This window comes from Crotalus tigris, unplaced genomic scaffold (assembly GCF_016545835.1).
Source record: "Crotalus tigris isolate CLP2741 ecotype Arizona unplaced genomic scaffold, ASM1654583v1 scf7180000019599.1365583, whole genome shotgun sequence".
In the NCBI taxonomy this organism is placed as follows: Eukaryota; Metazoa; Chordata; class Lepidosauria; order Squamata; family Viperidae; genus Crotalus; species Crotalus tigris.
The window spans coordinates 1,324,490-1,345,000 of NW_024097615.1; the positions used below are offsets into that span (position 1 = coordinate 1,324,490).

Below are 20,511 nucleotides of genomic sequence, written 5' to 3' on the forward strand. Positions count from 1 at the left end.
ACTTAGGGCCGTTTTTCACACTTACGACCGTTGTGGCATCCCCACGGTCACGGGATCCAAATTCAGACGCTTGGCAACCGACTCATACTTACGACGGTCGCAGTGTCCCCCGGGGTCACGTCATCCCCTTTGGCGAGCTCCTGACAAGAAAAATTCAATGGGGGAAGCCAGATTCACTTAACAACCGTGCGATTCACTTAACAACTGCTGTGATCCACTTAGCAACGGTGGCAGGAAAGATGGTAAAAATCCGATTCTGCTAGGCAGTGGCATTTGTTTAGCAAATCTTGCAAAAACAACGTGGGGACTTGTTTTCCTGGTGGCTTGTGGCCTGAATGATTAGGCTCAAGGACGGTCGTAACTCAAGGACTGCCTGTCAATAATAAAACAATTTCAAGCAGAGTCTTTTTTCTGGCCAAATCCAGCCATGTTTTCCCCCCCTCCCCTTAATTTCTCTGCGCTGCCCAAATTGGATCTGATTCAATTCCAGTTTTAGAGGGAGTGACCAGCTCATTTCTTTGGGAGATGAAAGGGAACGGAGGAACAGCTGCTCTGAATGCGTCAACGATGAAAAGCAAAAAAGGATTAAACGTCTAGATCAGTGGTTCTCAACCTTTTTAATGCCGCGACCCCAACCGGTCATAAGTCGAGGACTACTCAACCGGTCGTAAGTCGAAGACTACTCAACTGGTGCAGCATCGTTTGCAGAATGGGACTTTTGGCAGGCTCAGCAGGGCAGAGACAGCCTGGACCATTCCTATTGGCTTTGGAAAGCCAATAGAATTAGACTCTATTCAAGAGAGTCTATTCTATTGGCTTTCAAAAGCCAATAGAATAAAAGGGAGGAGCACAGCTAAGGAAAAGGGGGAAAAAATGGCGGACTGCGTTGTTTGGCGACCCCCGTGAAATGGTCGTTCGACCTCAAATGGGGTCCTGACCCACAGGTTGAGAACTGCTGGTCTAAATCGAAGTTCCTGGAAAACCCAACTTCTGACGGTGACTCCAAGATGACTAAAGAAAACCAAGGACAAAACGGGCAGGATGGTCACAAGGATTGGGGTTTGGGGGTTATTATATTTCACGGACCTCAGGCATGACAGCCGGCTGGGTGACTGTGGGCCAATCACCAGGAGACTGTGAGTTCTAGTCCCGCTTTAGGCCTGAAAGCCACCTGGGTGACTTTGGGCCAATCACCAGGAGACGGTGAGTTCTAGTCCCGCCTTAGGCATGAAAGCTGATTGCGTGACTTTGGGTCAATCACCGGGGACTGTGAGTTCTAGTCCCACCTTAGGCATGAAAGTGGGTGACTTTGGGCCAATCACCAGGAGACGGTGAGTTCTAGTCCCACCTCAGTCATAAAAGCCAGGTGGGTGACTTTGGACCAATCACCAAGAGACTCTGAATTCTAATCCCACCTTAGGCATGTAAACCAACTGCACAACTTTAGGCCAATCACCAGGAGACCAATCACCTTCTCTATCAGCCCAGCCTACCTCACAGGGTTGTTTTTGTGTGGAAAATAGGAGGAGGGAGGAGTAATTCAGTATGTTCAGCGTCTTGAGTTTCTTATAAAAGTAATAGAGGCGGGATAACAAAAAAAAATCTAATGAATAAAATCAGCTGCCAACAAAAGGATTAATTTGCTCTCCTGAACTAGAGGAGGCCTGCAAAATTGAGTGGGGTGGGGGCTACTTTAGACTCTACAGGTACCCACCTTTGACGACTTTTAAGACTTGTGGACTCCCAGAATTCCTCAGCCAGCATGGGGGAACTATGGCCCCTTCACGACTCGCGGACTTCAATTCCCAGAATTCCTTAGCCAGCATGGGGGAACTATGGCCCCTTCATGACTCGTGGACTTCGACTCTCAGAATTCCTCAGCCAGCATGGGGGAACTAGGGCCCCTTCATGACTTGTGGACAATTCCCAGAATTCCTCAGCAAGCATGGGGGAACTATGGCCCCCTCATGACTCGTGGACTTCAAATCCCATAATTCCTGAACCAGCATGGGGGAACTATGGCCCCTTCATGACTCGTGGACTTCAACTCCCAGAATTCCTCAGCCAGCATGGGGGAACTAGGGCCCCTTCATGACTTGTGGACAATTCCCAGAATTCTTCAGCAAGCATGGGGGAACTATGGCCCCCTCATGACTGGTGGACTTCAACTCCCATGCCTGGCTGAGGAATTCTGGGAGTTGAAGTCCACAATTCTGGGAGTTGAAGTCCATAGTTCCCCCATGCTGGCTGTGGAATTCTGGGAGTTGAAGTCCGCAAGTCTTAAACTTGCCAAGGGTGGATATTTCTACTCTACACCAATATGGCGATTTCGGCATCTCCTTCTTCCTACATCAGAATGAGAATCCGACTCCAAAATAAGCCGAATTAAGCCCCTTCTGCCCTAATATCTGTCCACAAAAAACTCATACTTTCGAACTCTTCTCCTTTTTTCTTAATTTCTCATCTTCGTCCGGGACAGCGAAGGAAGAGATGAGGCTGGAAGAGAGAAATATTGCCCCCCCCCAATGCCGGGTTAGAAACGTCACTCTGGGTCATGGGAAGCAGACCCGGATGTCACGAAGGGTCACGGCTAGCGTGGGAGCTGTCCAGAGGATCCCAAGTCCCCTCCCAGATTTTGCAAGGAGAGAGGCGAGTTCGAGAGAGGTCTCTAGGGAAGAGAATCTCTCTGCTTCCAAAGCGGCTGGTCCTGTGGTTAAAAAGAGACTTCTTTTAAGCAGAGCGGCTGGCGTCTGCATCCATTCTGATTTGGTTAAAATAATAATAATAATAATAATAATAATAATAATAATAATAATAATAATAATAATATTGCCGCCTCTTCTTTCAGGCCCGCTCTGAGGATCCCGTAGGCCAACTTAATCAGAGCTCAGGAATCCAGGGTAATCTACTTTACTATTGATAGAGGAGAATATTTGCAGCTCAGGGTTGAAATGAGTGGGTCCTGGGTGCTCTCTGAGCTTGGTGGTTTTCTTGCAGACGTTTCATTGCCCAGCTAGGTAACATCATCAGTGCTAGAAGGAATGAGGTTTGTGAAGTGGGGAGGAGGAGGTGGAGGTGGAGGTGGTGGAGGAGGAGGAGGAGGAGGAGGTGGCAGAGGAGGACTGTGGGGTCCTTGGTGCTCTCAGAGCTGGGTGGTTTTCTTGCAGACGTTTCATGACCCAACTAGGTAACATCATCAGTGCTAGAAGAGAGTGATGTGGGAGAAGGAGAGGAGGAGGAGGACGACTGTGGGGTCCTGGGTGCTCCCTGAGCTTGGTTATTTTCTTGCAGACGTTTCATGACCCAACTAGGTAACATCATCAGTGCTAAACGGAATGAGGTTTGCAAAGTGAGGAGGAGGAGGAGGTGGTGGTGGTGGTGGAGGTGATGGTGGTGGTGGTGGTGGTGGTGGTGGAGGAGGACTGTGAGGTCCTTGGTGCTCTCTGAGTTGGGTGGTTTTCTTACAAACGTTTCATTGCCCAACTAGGTAACATCATCAGTGTTACAAGGAATGAGGTTTGTGAAGTGGGGAGGAATGGAGGAGGAGGAGGAGGGGGGGAAGAAGAAGAAGAGGAGGAGGAGGAGGGGGAGGGGGACGACTGTGGGATCCTTAGTGCTCTCTGAGCTTGGTGGTTTTCTTGCAGACGTTTCATGACCCAACTTGGTAACATCACCAGTGCTAAGAAGATTGTCACAGAGTTCTGATGATGTTCCCTAGTTGGGTCATGAAACGTCTGCAAGAAAACCACCAAGCTGAGACCACCAAGGACCCCCTCTTCCATTTCCCTTCTCTACAACCCTTTAGGTAGCTTTGATTCAGAGAGAATGTCTGCATGATGTTACCTACCAAATATGCAGCTGCATAGTTAGGGCGCAGTTTTATTGAAGTAATTAAAAAAAAAATCAGGATTAAGAAGATATTGGACAACCATTTGTGTGAAACGGTACAGAGTTTCTGCTTGAGCAGGGGCTGGACTAGAAGACCTCCAAGGTCCCTTCCGATTCCAAGTGGTTTGGAGTATCAACAAGAACGAAGGGCTGAAGAACCAGAGAGGCAAGGAAGACAAAAAGACCCGTGAGCAGATACTGCCCCCTGCTGGCCAAGCTAAGAATGGCACTAAAATGTTTACTGTTGTTTTTTTTTTTTTTTAAAAAAAAAGAAGTGAACTTTGGCTCATCTCCAAAAAGCAAAATCTGATTTGATCGGCTTAACGAGAGGCCAGTAGGCAATCTTGGGGCCGTAGACTACTTTCAGGATTTAAAAAAAAAATGAGAAATATGCCCAAACGCTGCCAAACTCTTCTCAAGAAAATTGCACGGGTATAACCACCAAATGACTAGGAACTGAATTTGATTTTTTTTTCAGCTCGTTCTGCCTTTTCCTCCCGTAGAAATAGCACTGGCTGCAGAGTGGGAGAAAAAGGAACAAACTAGCCCAGGTCGCTGCTATCCACACCCTGAGCCACCTCCCCTCTTGACTACTGCAACGCGCTCTGCATGGGGCCGCCCGCGAAAAGTACCCGAAATTTCCATTGGTTCAGAATTAGTGGCTTGCCTGGTTCTGCGCAAGTCTTGATTTGCACACGTGTCACCTCCCTTGCGGGAGCTGCCTGGTCCAATGTGAGGCTTGGCAGCCCAGCTGGGGGGCAGGGGGAGGGGGGCACTGGGCCGCTTAAGGGGCGGGCCTGGACGAGGGTCGGTGGGCATGTGCACGAGTGTCTACTGGCCTGACACTTATACATGTTGAGCTGAGAGAGAGAGAGAGAGAGAGAGAGAAGTAGATATAGATGGATAAATAGATAGGTAGATAAGGTAGATGATAGAAGATATCTATATATCTATATCTATATGTATGTATGTATGTAGGTAGATAGATAGGTAGATAGGTAGATAGATATAGATGATAGATGGTGGATGATAGGATAGAGATGGATACAAATAGAGATAGAATAGATAGATAGATAGATAGATAGATAGATAGATAGATAGGTAGGTAGGTAGATATAGATAGGTAGATAGGTAAATAGATGATAGATGATGGATGATAGATCAGAGAGATAGAGATATAGATACAGATAGATAGATAGATAGATAGATAGATAGATAGACAGACAGACAGACAGACAGACAGACAGACAGATAGATAGAAGTAGATATAGGTAGACAGGTAGATAGATAGATGGATAGATAGGTAGATAGATAGATAGATAGATAGATAGATAGATAGATAGATAGATAGATAGATAGATAGATAGATAGATAGGTAGATGGGTAGATGGATGGATGGATAGATAGATAGATAGATGGATATGGTAGATTATAGAAGATATCTATATCTATATATCTATATCTATATGTATATATGTAGATAGGTAGGTAGGTAGATATAGGTAGGTAGATAGATATAGATAATGGATGGTGGATGGTGGATGATGGATGATGGATGATAGGCTGATAGAGATAGATACAAATAGAGATAGAATAGAAAGATAGATAGGTAGATAGGTAGGTAGATATAGGTAGATAGGTAAATAGATGATAGATGATAGATCATATAGAGATAGATAGAGATAGATACAGATATAGATAGATAGATAGATAGATAGATAGATAGATAGATAGATAGATAGATGTAGGTAGGTAGGTAGGTAGGTAAATAGAAAGGGGAGGAGAGTCAGTCAGTCAGACAGACAGACAGATAGAATGATTGATAGATGTGTGGGATGGATACAGCCATCTCCTCAGGCCAAAACTCAGCAGGCCTATGGAAAGATGCCCTTTCAGCCAAGTTTAAACGTGTGCAGAGACTAGCATACACACACACACACACACACACACACACACACACACAAACACACCCTCCGCCAATGGAGAGAGCAGAGGAAGCCAGACAGCGAGTGCCGGCCGCTTTAATCTTCCCAATACAAAACTTCAGGGCGGGACCCCCCCCCAGGCGGGTGGGCGCCGGGCGAGGGTCCTCAGATGTCGGAGACGGAGAGCAGCATGGCGGTGGGGGAGGAGGGGGCCCGCCTGCTGCCGTGGATCTGGCCCTTCCAGTGGGGCTCCTGCACCGCATCCAGGTTATCCCCGGAGTTCAGGATATCCGGGACTGGCAGAAAAGAGAGGAAGCGGGTTACCATCCGTCATACCAGGGCTGGGCGAAAACGGGGGTCCCCTCCTGTCCCCCCACCCTCTGGCTTTGTGCCCAGGCTGGATGAGGGGGGGGGACTTTAAGGAGCAAAGAGCATTAAGGGGGGGTCCCAGATCCTTCTGGGGGGGTCTCTTTCTCCATTTCCATTTGAGAATTAGAACAATGAGAACAATTAACCAGTGGAACTCCTTGCCTCCAGAAGCGGTAAATGCTCCAACACTGGAGGCTTTGAAGAAGAGACTGGACAGCCCTTTTTCTGAAATGGTGTAGGGTTTCCTGCCTGAGCAGGGGGTTGGACTAGATGATCTCCAAGGTCCCTTCCAACTTTATTATTATAATTTACAGAGAGGTGATAGGGGAACCCCAAAATAAATGGGGAGCAGCCCTTTGACAGGTGAAAGGGAAGAGTTTTTTGGTGTGTGTAGGGGGGGGGAGAGATCCTTAGCCTTGCAAATGAGCGCAGGTAGTCCTCAACGTACGACCAGAACTGAGCCTAAATTCCTGTGGCTTAAGCGAGTGAGTGTTCGCCCCTTTTTACGACCGTTCCGGCCACAGTTGTTAAGTGAATCACTTAACAGTCAGAAGCACGGTTGTTTGCGTGAGTCCCATCTTCCCCGTTGACTTGTCGGAAGGTCGCCAAAGGGGACGATCACGTGACACCCCCCCCCGCCACCCGGACACGGCAACCGCCACAAACATGAGTCGGTGGCCAAGCGTCCGAATTTTGATCACGCGACCCTTGGGGGAGGCTGCTACAATGGTCATAAGTCTGAAAAACGGTCGAAAGTCATTTTTTCCCTAGTACGGTCGTAACTTTGGTCACTTAAATGAACTATCGTAAGTCGAGGACTACCTGTCTCAGATCTCCTGCCTCGGTCAGGGGCTGGACTAGAGGACCTCTAAAGTTCCTCCCAGCCCTAGAAGTCTCGTTTGTAGGAACTCACTTGTGATCGCCACACTTCTGTGGTGGGTGTCCATCTGCCAGGAGAAAGAAAGAAAAAAAATTACCTCAGAAATGTCACCCGGGATCCCTTCAGACCTCCCTCCCCAAAGCCCCCAGTTTAGGAGAAGTCTATCTGCATCTCCTTTTCTTCTCCAGAAACGCACTAGCCTTAACCTCAATATTTGATTTAAATCAAATCTTCCGATTACCAAAAAAGAAACCGAGATCAAAAAATTTTGGTTCTGGCTTTTGGGGGGGCTCCGTTTGGTTATTTGATTGACAGGCCGTCCTCGACTTACGGCAGTTCATTTAGCGACCGTTCGAAGTCACAACAGCACTGGAAAAAGTGAGACGGCTGTTTTTCACACTCACGACCCTCGCAGCATCCCCGTTGGTCGCATGATCAAAATTCAGACACTGGGCCACCGACTCGTATTTATGACGGTCGCAGTGTCCCCCCCCGGGGTCCCGTGATCCCCTTTTGCGACCCTCCCTGACGAACGAAGCCAAGGGGGAACGCTGGATTCGCTTAACGACCATGTCCCTAACTTGATAACTGCAGTGATTCACTTATCAACGGTGCTGAGAAAGGCCATAAAGCGGGGCGAAACCCACAACGTGTCTCACTTTGCAACCAGAATGTTGCGCTCAATCACCGTCGTAAGTCGAGGACCGCCTCTTTAAAGAGGGGTACAATTCACGTTGCAAGGGATCCATAGATTTGGAAAAAAAGAAAGCAAAAAGGAAAAGGGGGACACACACACACACACACACACACACACACACACACGAAGCCTTCTCATCTCCTTGGTGGCTATTTCTGTCCAGGTGCAATGCCCACGTGTACACACGCACACACACACATATATAAGGTGACCAATCGTCTCCTTTAGGGAGGACAGTCCTCCTTTTGTAAGTTCTGTCCTCCCTCAAAAAGTGTCCTCCTTCATGTCCTCCTTTTCGATATTTGAAGACTAATCTGCAGGGCTGTTTTTCCCCTCATAGAACGCTCAGAACAGGGTTCTGACACCTTTTTTTGATGGTTTTTTTTTTCAACGTTTGCATGAGCTGTGCTACTCCTGCTATTGGCTTTCGAAAGCCAATAGCAATTGCTGCTGAGCGCGCCAAAACACCCGGCTGGCAAACTTTGCACATGCAAGTTGTCTGTATTATTGTTGCAATGAATAAAATGTTTCTTTTATTTACAATATTTTTTTCTTCAATTTATTTGTGTCCTCCTTTTCATTGTAAAAAAGTTGGTCACCTTTTTTTTTAGATTGAATTTTTTTTATTTTTTAAACATACAATCATTTATAAAAATACAATAAAATTTTAAAGTAGAAAAAAAAAACCCTTACCCTCCCTCCCACCCCCAACCCCCCTCCCTTCACTTCCCAGAGCAGAATACAGGGTTAATAAAAAAAATAAATTATAATAATTAAGAAAAAAGAAAAAAAGAAAAAAAAGAGAAGGAAAAAAAAATATCATAATTAACCTTTAACTCCATAACCTATAAAACAATTCTCTATAATATTTAATATTCATTCATAAAATAAATGAAAATTTTTAATTCCATACTTTTTCTGAATATAATCTATCCACCTTCCCCATACAGTAATATATCTTTCTGGTGTATGATCCTTTAAATAAGCAGAAATTTTTGCCATTTCTGCAAAACTAGATACTTTAAATATCCATTCTTCGGTCACCTTAACATATATGTAGCCCACTCGCCTCGTTGGTGGTTTTTCCCATCTGGGTGCAACACACACACACACACACACACAAGCACAGGCAGCCCTCTCACCTCCTTGGTAGCTGTTTCTGTCCACATGTGCACGCGCGCACACACACACATACACACCGCCTAAAGTGGAAAAATACTGACACTCTAAAAACTGTGGGCCTATAGAAGGTTTTCTGTCTTGCAGCTGATAACCAATTCAGCCTTGCTCTGTCTGGGCCATATCCTGTTTTTACAGAAGCACGTGGTTGGTCAAAACTGCCTGGTATTCTCTAATACGCTGAGGCGAGGATGTATGGAAAATAGCCATGTAAGGAATACTATGCGATCAGGAAATGTATACGTGTTCAGGAGTATAAGTACGTTTTGCAGGGCCCCTTTCGGCGTTCAGACCCTTGGCTTTGTTTAGCTCTCTGAACCTGTGCGGTAAATCTTCCCTTCCCCAAAGAGCTGGCTCAGGTCTCTTAGTTTTACAACCGTTGGCTGGTGACCACCAAGGGGCTTTTGAGCCAGGCGATGTTTCGCTGAGGGCGGCTTGACCCCCTCGGACCTGGCGAGAAGTCACTCCTCAATCATTCTCCAGGCACCACGGGGGAGTATTCCTCCAGGAGACAACTGTGGGACAGCTGTGGCTCCTCTGCAGGGCCGGTGCTGACAGCCCGTCCAAGACCCCTTGGGGGAAGGAAAGGAGGTCTGAACCCATGCCTGGCCAGGACAAGTGTGAAGACACTGCAGGCGAGTATGTGTTAAAATTGTGAAGTGCCTATCTCGCTTGAAGATAGAAGAGGAGGCTTCGTCACCCTCTTGGACTCGGAACGTCGTCGTTCCTAAAGTAGTCCGGGTTAGGCTGTGTGGGTGGTTAGGCCGCTGTAGCTCCTATAGGTGACTGTTGGAACGTCCGACCCTGTAACTCAGTGGCCGTGTTGTTAGGATGGGGGGGCGCAGCAGCGTTCCTAGCACACCGCTGGAATGCATGTTAAAAAGATTCGATGTGTACTTTAATCACACCCAGTATAAGGTCCCCTATCCAAAAGTAACCAAGGAAAGGCTGAGTTTTCTGTGTGAGCAACAGTGGCCTCATATGAAGGTTGGATGGCCCCCAGAAGGAACCTTTAAAAACCAAACCATCGATGCTCTAACCTCCCTAATAGCGGCTAATGAAGAGAAATATCCCAATCAGTTCCAATACATAGATCAGTGGGGGGATGCGGTGGCAGAGAAGGCGGAGGATTTATTACAAGCAGAGATGTGTGTAGCTACACCTAAGGGTAAAAAGCTACAGGTTGCTTCCAAACGCTTTAAGGACGTAAAAGTTGTGGCGACGGAGGTGCCAGATGCTGAAAAGGAAATAATGGTGGAGGTACAGAAGGTAGTCCTCAGACCCCCTCCTTATGTGCCACCCCCGCTGCCTCAATTGCCAGCGGCGGCAGCTGTGGCGCCGGATGGTGCTCAACCCGTAGTGAGACAGCAACAAAGGAAAGTGGGGCCGTCAGCTCCTAAGGAAGAAAGGGATTTAAAAGAGGAAAAACTCCTCGTAGGGGAGAGCGGTGAGGTGGGTGAGGACGAACAGGAGGGAGTTGGCTTAGCTATGGCTGTGGGAGGAATGACGAGATCAGCTACAGCTCGGGCAGAGGATGCTAAATGTGTAGCACCTCTGAAGCAGATGGATCTGCAAGTAACAGACCAGCAAGGAGTAGGGCAAATCCAGTCTCTGTTTCAATATGTTCCTTTCACTACGACGGATCTGTTCAACTGGAAGCAGCGTTATGGTCCCCTCTCTGTGAAACCGATAGAGATGGTGGAATTGTTTCAGACGATTATGCAAACCCACAACCTGACGTGGCTGGATATACAGCAGTTGTTGAATACGTTATTAACGCTGGAGGAAAAGGAGAAGTGGAGGGCTGCTGTGAGGAAGTGCCTGAGGGAGAGACTTCCTGCGGTGCAGGATATCCAACTTGAGTTACTTGCCCGAGCACCGGAGAAAGATCCGGAGTGGAATGTTAGGAAAGATGCACATAGGACATTGTTGAAGGAATATCAGAATTTAGTGGTGGAAGCGCTCCGAAAAGCAGGGAAACCCCCGGTGAACATGTCCAAACCCTCTTTAGTGATCCAGGGAGCAGATGAGAGTCCGGAAAGTTTTCTTCGGAGACTGACCGAGGCGTATGAGCTTTACGCTCATATAGATCCCAGGCATGCTGATAATGTGAGGATGTTGAATGAAAGGTTTATACTGCAGAGCTATGATGACATAAGGAAAAAGCTGCAGAGGCTGGAAGGAGCCTTAGGGAAGAATACGACTGAATTATTGGAGGTAGCGAGGGAAGTGTTTGCTAATAGGGATAAAGTGGAGAAGAAGGAGAGGGATGCTAGAATGCGTAAGAAGGCAGAATTGTTGGCGGGAGCATTGCAAAGAGGAACAGTGCTTGGGCCAAACCAATGTGCTAATTGCAAGGAGGAAGGTCACTGGCAAAGGGAATGCCCCAAGAGAATAATGAGAGGACGGAGCTGGAGGGGAAGGTCAGGAATGGGACATGGTGGCTTTGGAAGAGGGGCAATAACCAGATTTAGAGGAAGAGGAATGAGGGGGAACCGAGGACACAGAGGAAATATGGAAAGAGATAGAGAGATAGAAGGGATTGGATTAGCAGGAACAGGGTGGACAGATTGACGGGGACCAGGCTTGGAAGAGCCCCCCCCCCGAGCCATTGGTAACTATGAGTATAGGGCAGGGGTAGGCCACCTTGGCTTTTTTATGATTCGTAGACTTCAACTCCCAGAATTCCTCAGCCAGCGTGGGGGAACTATGGCCCCTTCATGACTCGTGGACTTCAACTCCCAGAATCCCTCAGCCAGCCTGGCTCAGCTTGGAAACCTCTCCCTTTCCCCTCAGCATGGCTGGCTCAGGAATTCTGGGAGTTGAAGTCCACGAGTCATAAAAGAGCCAAGGTTGCCTACCTCTGGTATAGGGGGTCAACAGACAACATTTTTGGTGGATATAGGAGCAGGGAGATCAGTTGTAAACAGTCAGATTGCCACACCGGGACCCCATCTGATACAAGTTCAAGGGCTGTCGGGACAGGTTTTAGGACGTCAAGTCCTTAAGCCAGTCACATGTGTATTCAAAGGATCTAAGATTCAGCACAAATTTTTTATATGTTCCTGAATGTCCAATATCTTTACTGGGATCTGTTTAGTAAATTAGGGGCTACTGTTTCCTTTGATGAAGGACAACAAAGGATTTGAATAAAACACCAACCTGGCTTTTGTCGAATATGGATACCAAATTATGCATTGTTGGCAGCCCCTCTTTTATGCTGCTACTAAGGGAGGGTGATACCGTTGGGAAGGAGAACAAAGAAAACCTTTCAAAGATGTTAAATTAGCCCTTACATGATGATTGAAAACCCTCAAGTGAAGTTGGTGGTCTCTAATCCAGTGGTTCTCAACCTTTTTAATGCCACGACCCCCAACCGGTCGTAAGTCGAGGACTACTCAACCGGTCGTAAGTCGAGGACTACTCAACTGGTGCAGCACTGTTTGCAGAATGGGGCTTTTGGCGGGCTCAGCAGGGCAGAGACAGCCTGGACAATTCCTATTGGCTTTTGAAAGCCAATAGAATTAGACTCTATTCAAGAGAGTCTATTCTATGGCTTTCAAAAGCCAATAGAATAAAAGGGAGTAGCACAGCTAAGGAAAAGGGGGGAAAAATGGCGGACTGCGTTGTTTGGCGACCCCCGTGAAATGGCCGTTCGACCCCAAATGGGGTCCCGACCCACAGGTTGAGAACCACTGGTTTAGAGATTCAGCAGGTAAATATGTGCAACACGGACACCTAATACAACGCCTCATGGATGCAGTTCAAAAACTGGCCAAGGTTTCAGTTATGCTGTTATGGTTCCGGCTAATGAAACACTTCAAAGAACTTCCAGGCATTTATTTTCCTAAAAGTCAGTGATTGTTACAAAAATGTCCGCACATGCATAAGGAAGGGATGCTCGGATCTAAGTTCTCTTCCTCTGAACAGTTAAATTATCAGCATGATCCCTCCCTAAATTAGCCATCATATCTCACATTATCCAATTAGTGTGAAGGTCAAATGTTTTCTTCCTCTTTCTTTCCTGGGCTTTACCCCCAACCCCCCTTCTGCTCTGTATTAACCCCATAATTACCAGACAATTCTGCATATTGTCAAAAGCAAGAATATACAATATTTGCAGCGTTGACATATGCATTGTAAAGGGCATCAGAGGGGTGTTGATAAGGTGGCACAGGATAACCGAAAGGCAGATTTGGAAGCTACAAGTGTAGCAAAGGAGGCAGGACCAACCCCAGATCTGACAATATAGATTGCAATGGATATGGGAGTTTTGCCTACTGTTATAAAACCTACATATTCTCAGCAGGAGTGTGTGAAAGCAGTTAATGACCTCAAAGCAACTGTAAAGGATGGGTGGTATCTGTTACCTGACAAACGCATTTTTGTCCCGCAGTCTTCAGCTTGGACATTGGTTCAGGCATCTCATGATGCTACTCATATGGGCAAAACAGGGTTGGAAGAGGAATTGGGACGGGACTATTTTATTAATGGATTAGCTGGTATGTCAGCCCAAACTGTTTCTCAGTGTCAAACCTGTGTAAGAATCAAAACAAGGGCCTCTTTTGCCACCAGGGACCATAACTACCTCATATTTTCCGATGGATTCTGTGATGGTTGATTTTACGGACGTGCCTAGATGTGGATTGTATTTGTTAGTCTTTGTAGACTGTTACACTGGATGGCCAGAGGCCTTTCCCACTAAGAACTAAACAAGCTAGGGAAGTGGCTAGATTGTTGTTAAAGGCGTTAATACCTCGGTTTGGAAGTCCATCTGACAATGGCCCAGAGTTTGTTCATCAAGTTAACCAAGCGGTGGCCCAGTCAGTAGGGTCCAATCAGTGTTTCCCAAACTTGACCATTTTAAGGCATGTGGACTTCAACTCTCAGAATTCCACAGCCAGCATTGCTGGCTGTGGAATTCTGGGAGTTGAAGTCCACGTGCCTTAAAATGGTCAAGGTTGAGAAACACTGGACTCCAAATGGAGATTTCATAGTGCATTCCATTCCCAGTCTGGTGCTAATGTTGAACACATGAATTGTACTTTGAAAGAGAAAATTACTAAAATATGTGCTGAGAGGTCATTTGAAGTGGCCTGATGCTTTGCCCTTGGTTTTGTATGCTGTGAGGTGTGCACCCCGTCGGCAATATAAATTATCCCCGTATGAGTTGATGTTTGGACAACCGCCTACTTTATTGAAAAGAAATCTTGCTGGATGGCCCGATTTATTATAATAATAATAATAATAATAATAATAATAATAATACCCCCAGTGAGGCACTACCTTGACGTGGTTGTGGGGCTTGTGTACTCTGAGGAAGATGAGAGCTATGCCAGAGGTTCAACCATACTGGACAGGTCTCATCAGAGGAGTCAGACAAAGAGTGTCTCTCCCATAAAAAATATGGTGAGACGTAAATTTCAGAATGCCATACCGGCTCGGACGTCGCCCGGGTTAACAAGGTCCGCACTAGATATTGGAGTTCCTGGATATCTGGTGAAAAATGGGTTACAGGACTCAGGACTGTTGGCTGAGCAACCAGGGCTAGCAGCTGCAGAACTACTGGAAGAAAAGGTGTTTACCCGTCGCAGGTACACAGTGATGGAAAACAAAGAAATAATGATCTGTTACTACAGATCAAGTCCAACAAGGCGAGGATATCTAAAACGAATGCACCAATTCTGGAAAGAACAACATCCAGAATCAGAAATAACAGAACAGAGACTAGCAGATCAACGCCGATTTATAACACGAAATAAAGTATTTACAGAAACAGAATTGGACGAACTGCAAAGGTTTACCCAGGGCAAAGAAATCAAAGCCTTACCAGAAGTAATTCAGAATGTAGAGGCAAACCAGGGGGAGTTGGCAGTGAAAGAATCCAGCAGAGATATACAACTGTTCTCATTTGGAAACCAGGCACCTCTTCCTCAGGAAGAACAAAACCCTCTAACTAAAGAAATAAAAGAATTGAAACAAAGAATAATTGAGCATCTAGAACAGCACAAAAACAACAGAATAAGGCTGCCTGCATTGAAGCTTGTTCCAAAGAAACAGCTAGCACAAGCATTAAAAGATGCAAATACTGCAATAGCAAGTATAAGCACCAATTCACTGCAAGAAACAAACCAATTAATGTACAGCACAGCTGCAGTTATAACAGAATACCTGGGATGTAAAATCAACAAAAAAGAAAAACAAACAAACAGTGCACCACAAAAATGGAAGGTTAGACTAGAAAATAAGATCAGCAAGTTAAGATCACATGCAAGCAAGCTAGAACAGATGAAAGAAAAGAAGCTGAAGAACAAGAAGACCAAAGAATACCTAATCAAGAAATACCACTTAGAAACAAGGAAGATCAAGGAAGCACTGGAAATAATAAAGCAACAAATAACAGCTATAGCCAGGAAAATCAGTAGATATGAAGCTCGAATTGCAAACTATAGGCAGAACCTCCAATTTCAATCCAATCAGAAACGTTTCTACCAATCCATCAATGGAGAAACTGCAAGGAATCAGTCAGTACCTGACAAGGAAGAAACAGTGCAGTTCTGGAAGCAGATATGGGATAACCCAAAGAAATACAACAAGGATGCAGCTTGGTTAAAAGAGGTGGATGCAAATAAAACAGAAGTTGAAATGAAAGAACTAGTAATAACAACAAAAATGGTAGAAAAAAGAGCAAAGAAAATCAAAAATTGGTCAGCACCAGGTGAAGATGAACTGCATGGGTTTTGGTTGAAACATCTAACTGTTATACACCCACTCATTGCCAAGCAATTCAACAATATATTACAAGGAGGAGAAATTGAAAAGTGGCTAACAACTGGGAAAACCTACCTAATAATGAAAAATCCAGCAAAAGGGGCAACACCAGGTAACTACAGGCCAATTACCTGCTTACCAACAACTTTCAAATTACTAACTGGTGTGGTAGCTGATGCAGTACAACAGCATCTAGTTGAAAACAATCTCTTTCCACCTGAGCAGAAAGGAAACCGCCCCAATAGCAGAGGAACAAAAGATCAACTCCTAATAGACAAAATGATCTTGGAAAACTGCAAGAGAAGGAAGACCAACCTGAATGTGGCATGGATTGACTACAAAAAGGCATTTGACTCTCTGCCACATGATTGGATAATCAAGTGCCTAGAAATAACAGGAGTAAGTAGAAACATCAGAAAATTTGTGCAAAAATCGATGGCACAATGGAAGACACAGTTGCAGATCAATGGTGAAAAGCTGGGAGAGGTTAATATCAAGAGAGGAATATTTTCAAGGAGATTCATTATCACCATTACTATTTGTTATTGCACTGTTTCCTCTGTCAACAATACTGAATAACTCAGGACATGGTTATCAAACATCAAAAACATCTGCTAGACTATCCCATCTCCTTTACATGGATGATCTGAAGCTGTATGGAAAAACGCATCTGAAATAGAATCGCTGCTCAACACTGTCCGTATATATAGCCAAGATATTGTAATGGAGTTTGGCTTGGACAAATGTGCCACACTTACTATCAAACAAGGAAAAATAGTGAAAACTGAAGGAATCAAGATGCCCCACGAAAATAACATTAAGAGTCTGGATGAGGAAGAATACTACAAATACTTGGGTATCCTTCAAGCTGACAACATCAAGCACACTGAAGTCAAGAAAAAGATTAGAGGTGAATACATCAAGAGAGTGAAGAAGATCTTAAAATCCAAACTCAATGGAGGAAATACCATAAAGGCAATCAACACCTGGGCAATCCCAGTCATTAGGTACACAGCTGGAATAGTGGACTGGACTCAAGCAGAACTAAAAGCAATGGATAGGCAGACCAGAAAAATAATGACAATGAATCATGCCCTTCATCCACGCAGTGACATTGATAGACTTTATCTACCAAGGCAAATAGGTGGGCGTGGAATGCTACAAGTACATCAGATGGTTGAAGAAGAAAAAATGGCTTTGGAAGAATATCTGAAGAACAATGATGAAGATGCACTGAAATTAGTATATCAGGAAGGCTTACTAACTACTGGAGAGACCAAACTGGCCTACAAGAAAGACCAAATGAAGAACAGAATAGAGGCATGGGAAGACAAAGCACTACATGGCCAATACATTAAAAAAATAGCTGGGAAAGCAGATAATAATAAAACCTGGCAATGGCTAAGAGCAGGAAAATTGAAGAAAGAGACCGAGGGACTAATTCTGGCTGCACAAGACCAAGCCTTAAGGACAAATGCATACAAAGTCAAAATTGAGAAGACAGCAACAGACAGTAAGTGCCGCCTATGCAAAGAAGCTGAAGAAACAGTGGACCACTTGGTAAGCTGTTGCAAGAAGATTGCACAGACTGATTACAAGCAGCGGCATGACAAAGTAGCAACAATGGTGCATTGGAAGATCTGCAAAAAATATCATTTGCCTGTAAGCAAAAACTGGTGGGATCATAAAATAGAGAAAGTCATAGAAAATGATAAAATTAAACTGCTCTGGGACTTCAGAATTCAAACAGACAAGCACCTGCAACATAACACCCCAGACTTAACAATTGTCGATAAGAAAGACAAAAAAGTCTGGATAGTGGACGTGGCAGTGCCTGGAGACAGCAGAATAGAAGAGAAAGAACTGGAGAAGATAACAAAATACAAAGACCTACAAATAGAAATAGAAAGACTGTGGCAAAAGCAAGCAAGGGTAGTACCAATAGTCATAGGCTCCTTGGGCGCAATCCCAAAACAACTGGAGCACCACTTGAACACCATTGGCATTGACAAATTTGCTATTAGTCAATTGCAAAAGGCGGCCTTATTAGGAACTGCTTCCATCCTGCGACGATACCTATAATACCATCAAACATCTACTTCTGCCTATCCCAGGTCCTGGGTAAGGACTCGATAGGTAGACAAAATGCCAAATCCAGTCTGAACATCTGGCTGACTGTGCGATGATTGATAATAATAATAATAATAATAGTAGTAGTAGTAAAGTTGGAAGGGACCTTGGAGGTCATCTAGTCCAACCCCTGCTCGGGCAGGAAACCCTACACCATTTCAGACAAATGGCTGTCCAGTCTCTTCTTAAAAACTTCCAGTGTTGGAGCATTTACTGCTTCTGGAGGCAAGTTGTTCCACTGATTAATTGTTCTCACTGTCAGGAAGTTTCTCCTTAGTTCCATCAGGGGGGAGTATGGGCTCTCGAAATGGTACAAGAACTCAATAAACAGGTAGAAAAGCTTAGAAATTATGTTATTGAACAAACACCACCTAAATTAGTGACAAGGTGTCCTCCTTTTAAACCAGAGGATAGGGTATGGGTTAAGCCAGTGGTTCTCAACCTTTTTAATGCCGCGACCCCCAACCGGTCGTAAGTCGAGGACTACTCAACCGGTCGTAAGTCGAGGACTACTCAACTGGTGCAGCACCGTTTGCAGACTGGGACTTTTGGCGGGCTCAGCAGGGCAGAGACAGCTTGGACAATTCCTATGGGCTTTGGAAAGCCAATAGAATTAGACTCTATTCAAGAGAGTCTATTCTATTGGCTTTCAAAAGCCCATAGAATAAGAGGGAGTAGCACAGCTAAGGGAAAGGGGGAAAAAATGGCGGACTGCATTGTTTGGCGACCCCCGTGAAATGGTCGTTCGACCCCAAATGGGGTCCCGACCCACAGGTTGAGAACCACTGGGTTAAGCGTTGGAAGAGAGAACGGTTAGAAGGACGGTGGAAAGGGCCGTATGAAGTAACATACTTGCTATAAAAAATTGCAGAATCCAAATCTTGGATCCATTGGACAAGGGTCAAAGCAGCAGCTGACCCCTCGTGGAAGGTATCCAGAGATCCAGCGGTTCCTACAAAGCTTACTTTGAAACGTCTCTCATGTATGTTTTTATTTGTGTAATAGATATTGTGTTAGTAAAGGTGATTCCTGTACTTAGCAACGGCTACTCTGCCAGAACCTTAGCGGCAACAGGTTCTTCTACGCACAGTAGCGAAGACCCCTGCTAAGCCACCCCGGAAGCTGGCTTTCTACGCACGGGAGAAGAAAGGATGAAGATTTTAGTATTTTGTTTGTTTAATTCTTTAGGAACGAGTAAGCATGTCTGTGTTATTAATTCGGGTCTGTGTTTCCCTATTTTATTGGAAAAGGTGAATGTGATAGCAACCCACCTCTTGGTTTTAGTCCGGAGATGCTGGAATGGCCCCATACCTGTCAGTACTCACAGGTTTTTGATAGAATTGCTAAAGAGGCATGTCTTACCAGCAGCCTACTAATCCAGACGCCTGTCAATATTTTGGCTACGTCCTTTGAAAGGGCATATGTGTTAAAGCTCCTTATAAGAAGCATCCTTGGGGTGTGGGCCTCCTTTGTTTTGGGGTTGGGAACAAGTCACTCTAGTCTCGGGTTAAAACCCGGATGGAAAGGGACTTGTATCTTGTGTGTGAATCCGGTGGAGTTTGGAACCACTATCTGGAAACCACAAAGGACACGACCCATGGAAAGAAGGGTCAGGAGATCCAACCTGGACAAAATTGTGCCCCATCCATTAGCGTCACGATTGCCATATAATCTCTGGGTACCATTGGCTAAGGTAGCGAATACAATGGACTTTTGCCTTTCTGAAGCATATGATACGGAAAACCTGCTTTCTACCTGCTTGATACTTGTATGTGTTCTAGCCTCTGTGTTAAGAAATTATACTGCTTTACGCCACTATGTGATAAAAGATAATAAAGGCTATGAAATTCTATATAGTTGGGGTCATATTTCCAACCATTTGCCGTTTGATGCTCTTGCTTTACACACTCCAGTTGTAGCTGTTCCAGAAGGTATACAGTGTGTCCATATCACAGGCTGTGAGCAACCCACTACAACGCCCCAACCTCATTGTATAAAAGCGGGCCAAGGAAAGCTAAATTGTACATCTTTCCAGTCTGCGTCTTTCGGTTATGCAAATATATGGTTGCCAAAAAAAGAGTGGTTCTTCACATGTGGAAGGGGAACTTTTAACTATATCAATGGTTCTCAACCTTTTTAATGCCACAACCCGCAACCGGTCGTAAGTCGAGGACTACTCAACTGGTGCAGCACCGTTTGCAGAATGGGACTTCTGGCGGGCTCAGCAGGGCAGAGACAGCCTGGACAACTCCTATTGTCTTTTGAAAGCCAATAGAATGAGACTCTATTCAAGAGAGTCTATTCTATTGGCTTTCAAAAGCCAATAGAATAAAAGGGAGTAGCACAGCCAAGGAAAAGGGGAAAAAAATGGCGGACGGCGTTGTTTGGCGACCCCCGTGAAATGGTCATTCAACCCCAAATGGGGTCCCAACCCACAGGTTGAGAACCACTGGACTGTATCCCTGATAATCTAAGCATAGCTTACTGTTGTTTAAGCAGATTCCTATCAAGTAGGTCAGTCTTTCTTGATGAGGAATGCAACTCCTCTCGCACCCTTTTAAATGAAGCTGTGTATAATGCGCTGGCTGTCTCGTTGGTAGGCGTCCCTGCACTTGCTATTCGAGCCCATGTGAATCTAAATTCTATTGCTTGCAGTTTGGCAAAAACTATAA

General features: G+C 45.3%; 1 protein-coding gene across 2 annotated transcripts in view; it reads right to left on the reverse strand.

The window, feature by feature from the left end:
* Window positions 1–5,900: 5,900 nt before the first annotated feature.
* The window catches only part of LOC120317320 (palmitoyltransferase ZDHHC19-like), a 28,078-nt gene continuing 13,467 nt past the window's right edge, over window positions 5,901–20,511 (reverse strand). For both annotated transcript variants that reach the window (XM_039363827.1, XM_039363828.1), the window contains exons 8-9: window positions 7,096–7,129; window positions 5,901–6,109 (exon numbers count right to left, since the gene is read on the reverse strand). In XM_039363827.1, coding sequence (XP_039219761.1) covers window positions 5,979–6,109; window positions 7,096–7,129 — 165 coding nt within the window. In that variant the 3' untranslated portion in view covers window positions 5,901–5,978. The remainder of the gene's footprint in view (window positions 6,110–7,095; window positions 7,130–20,511) is intronic.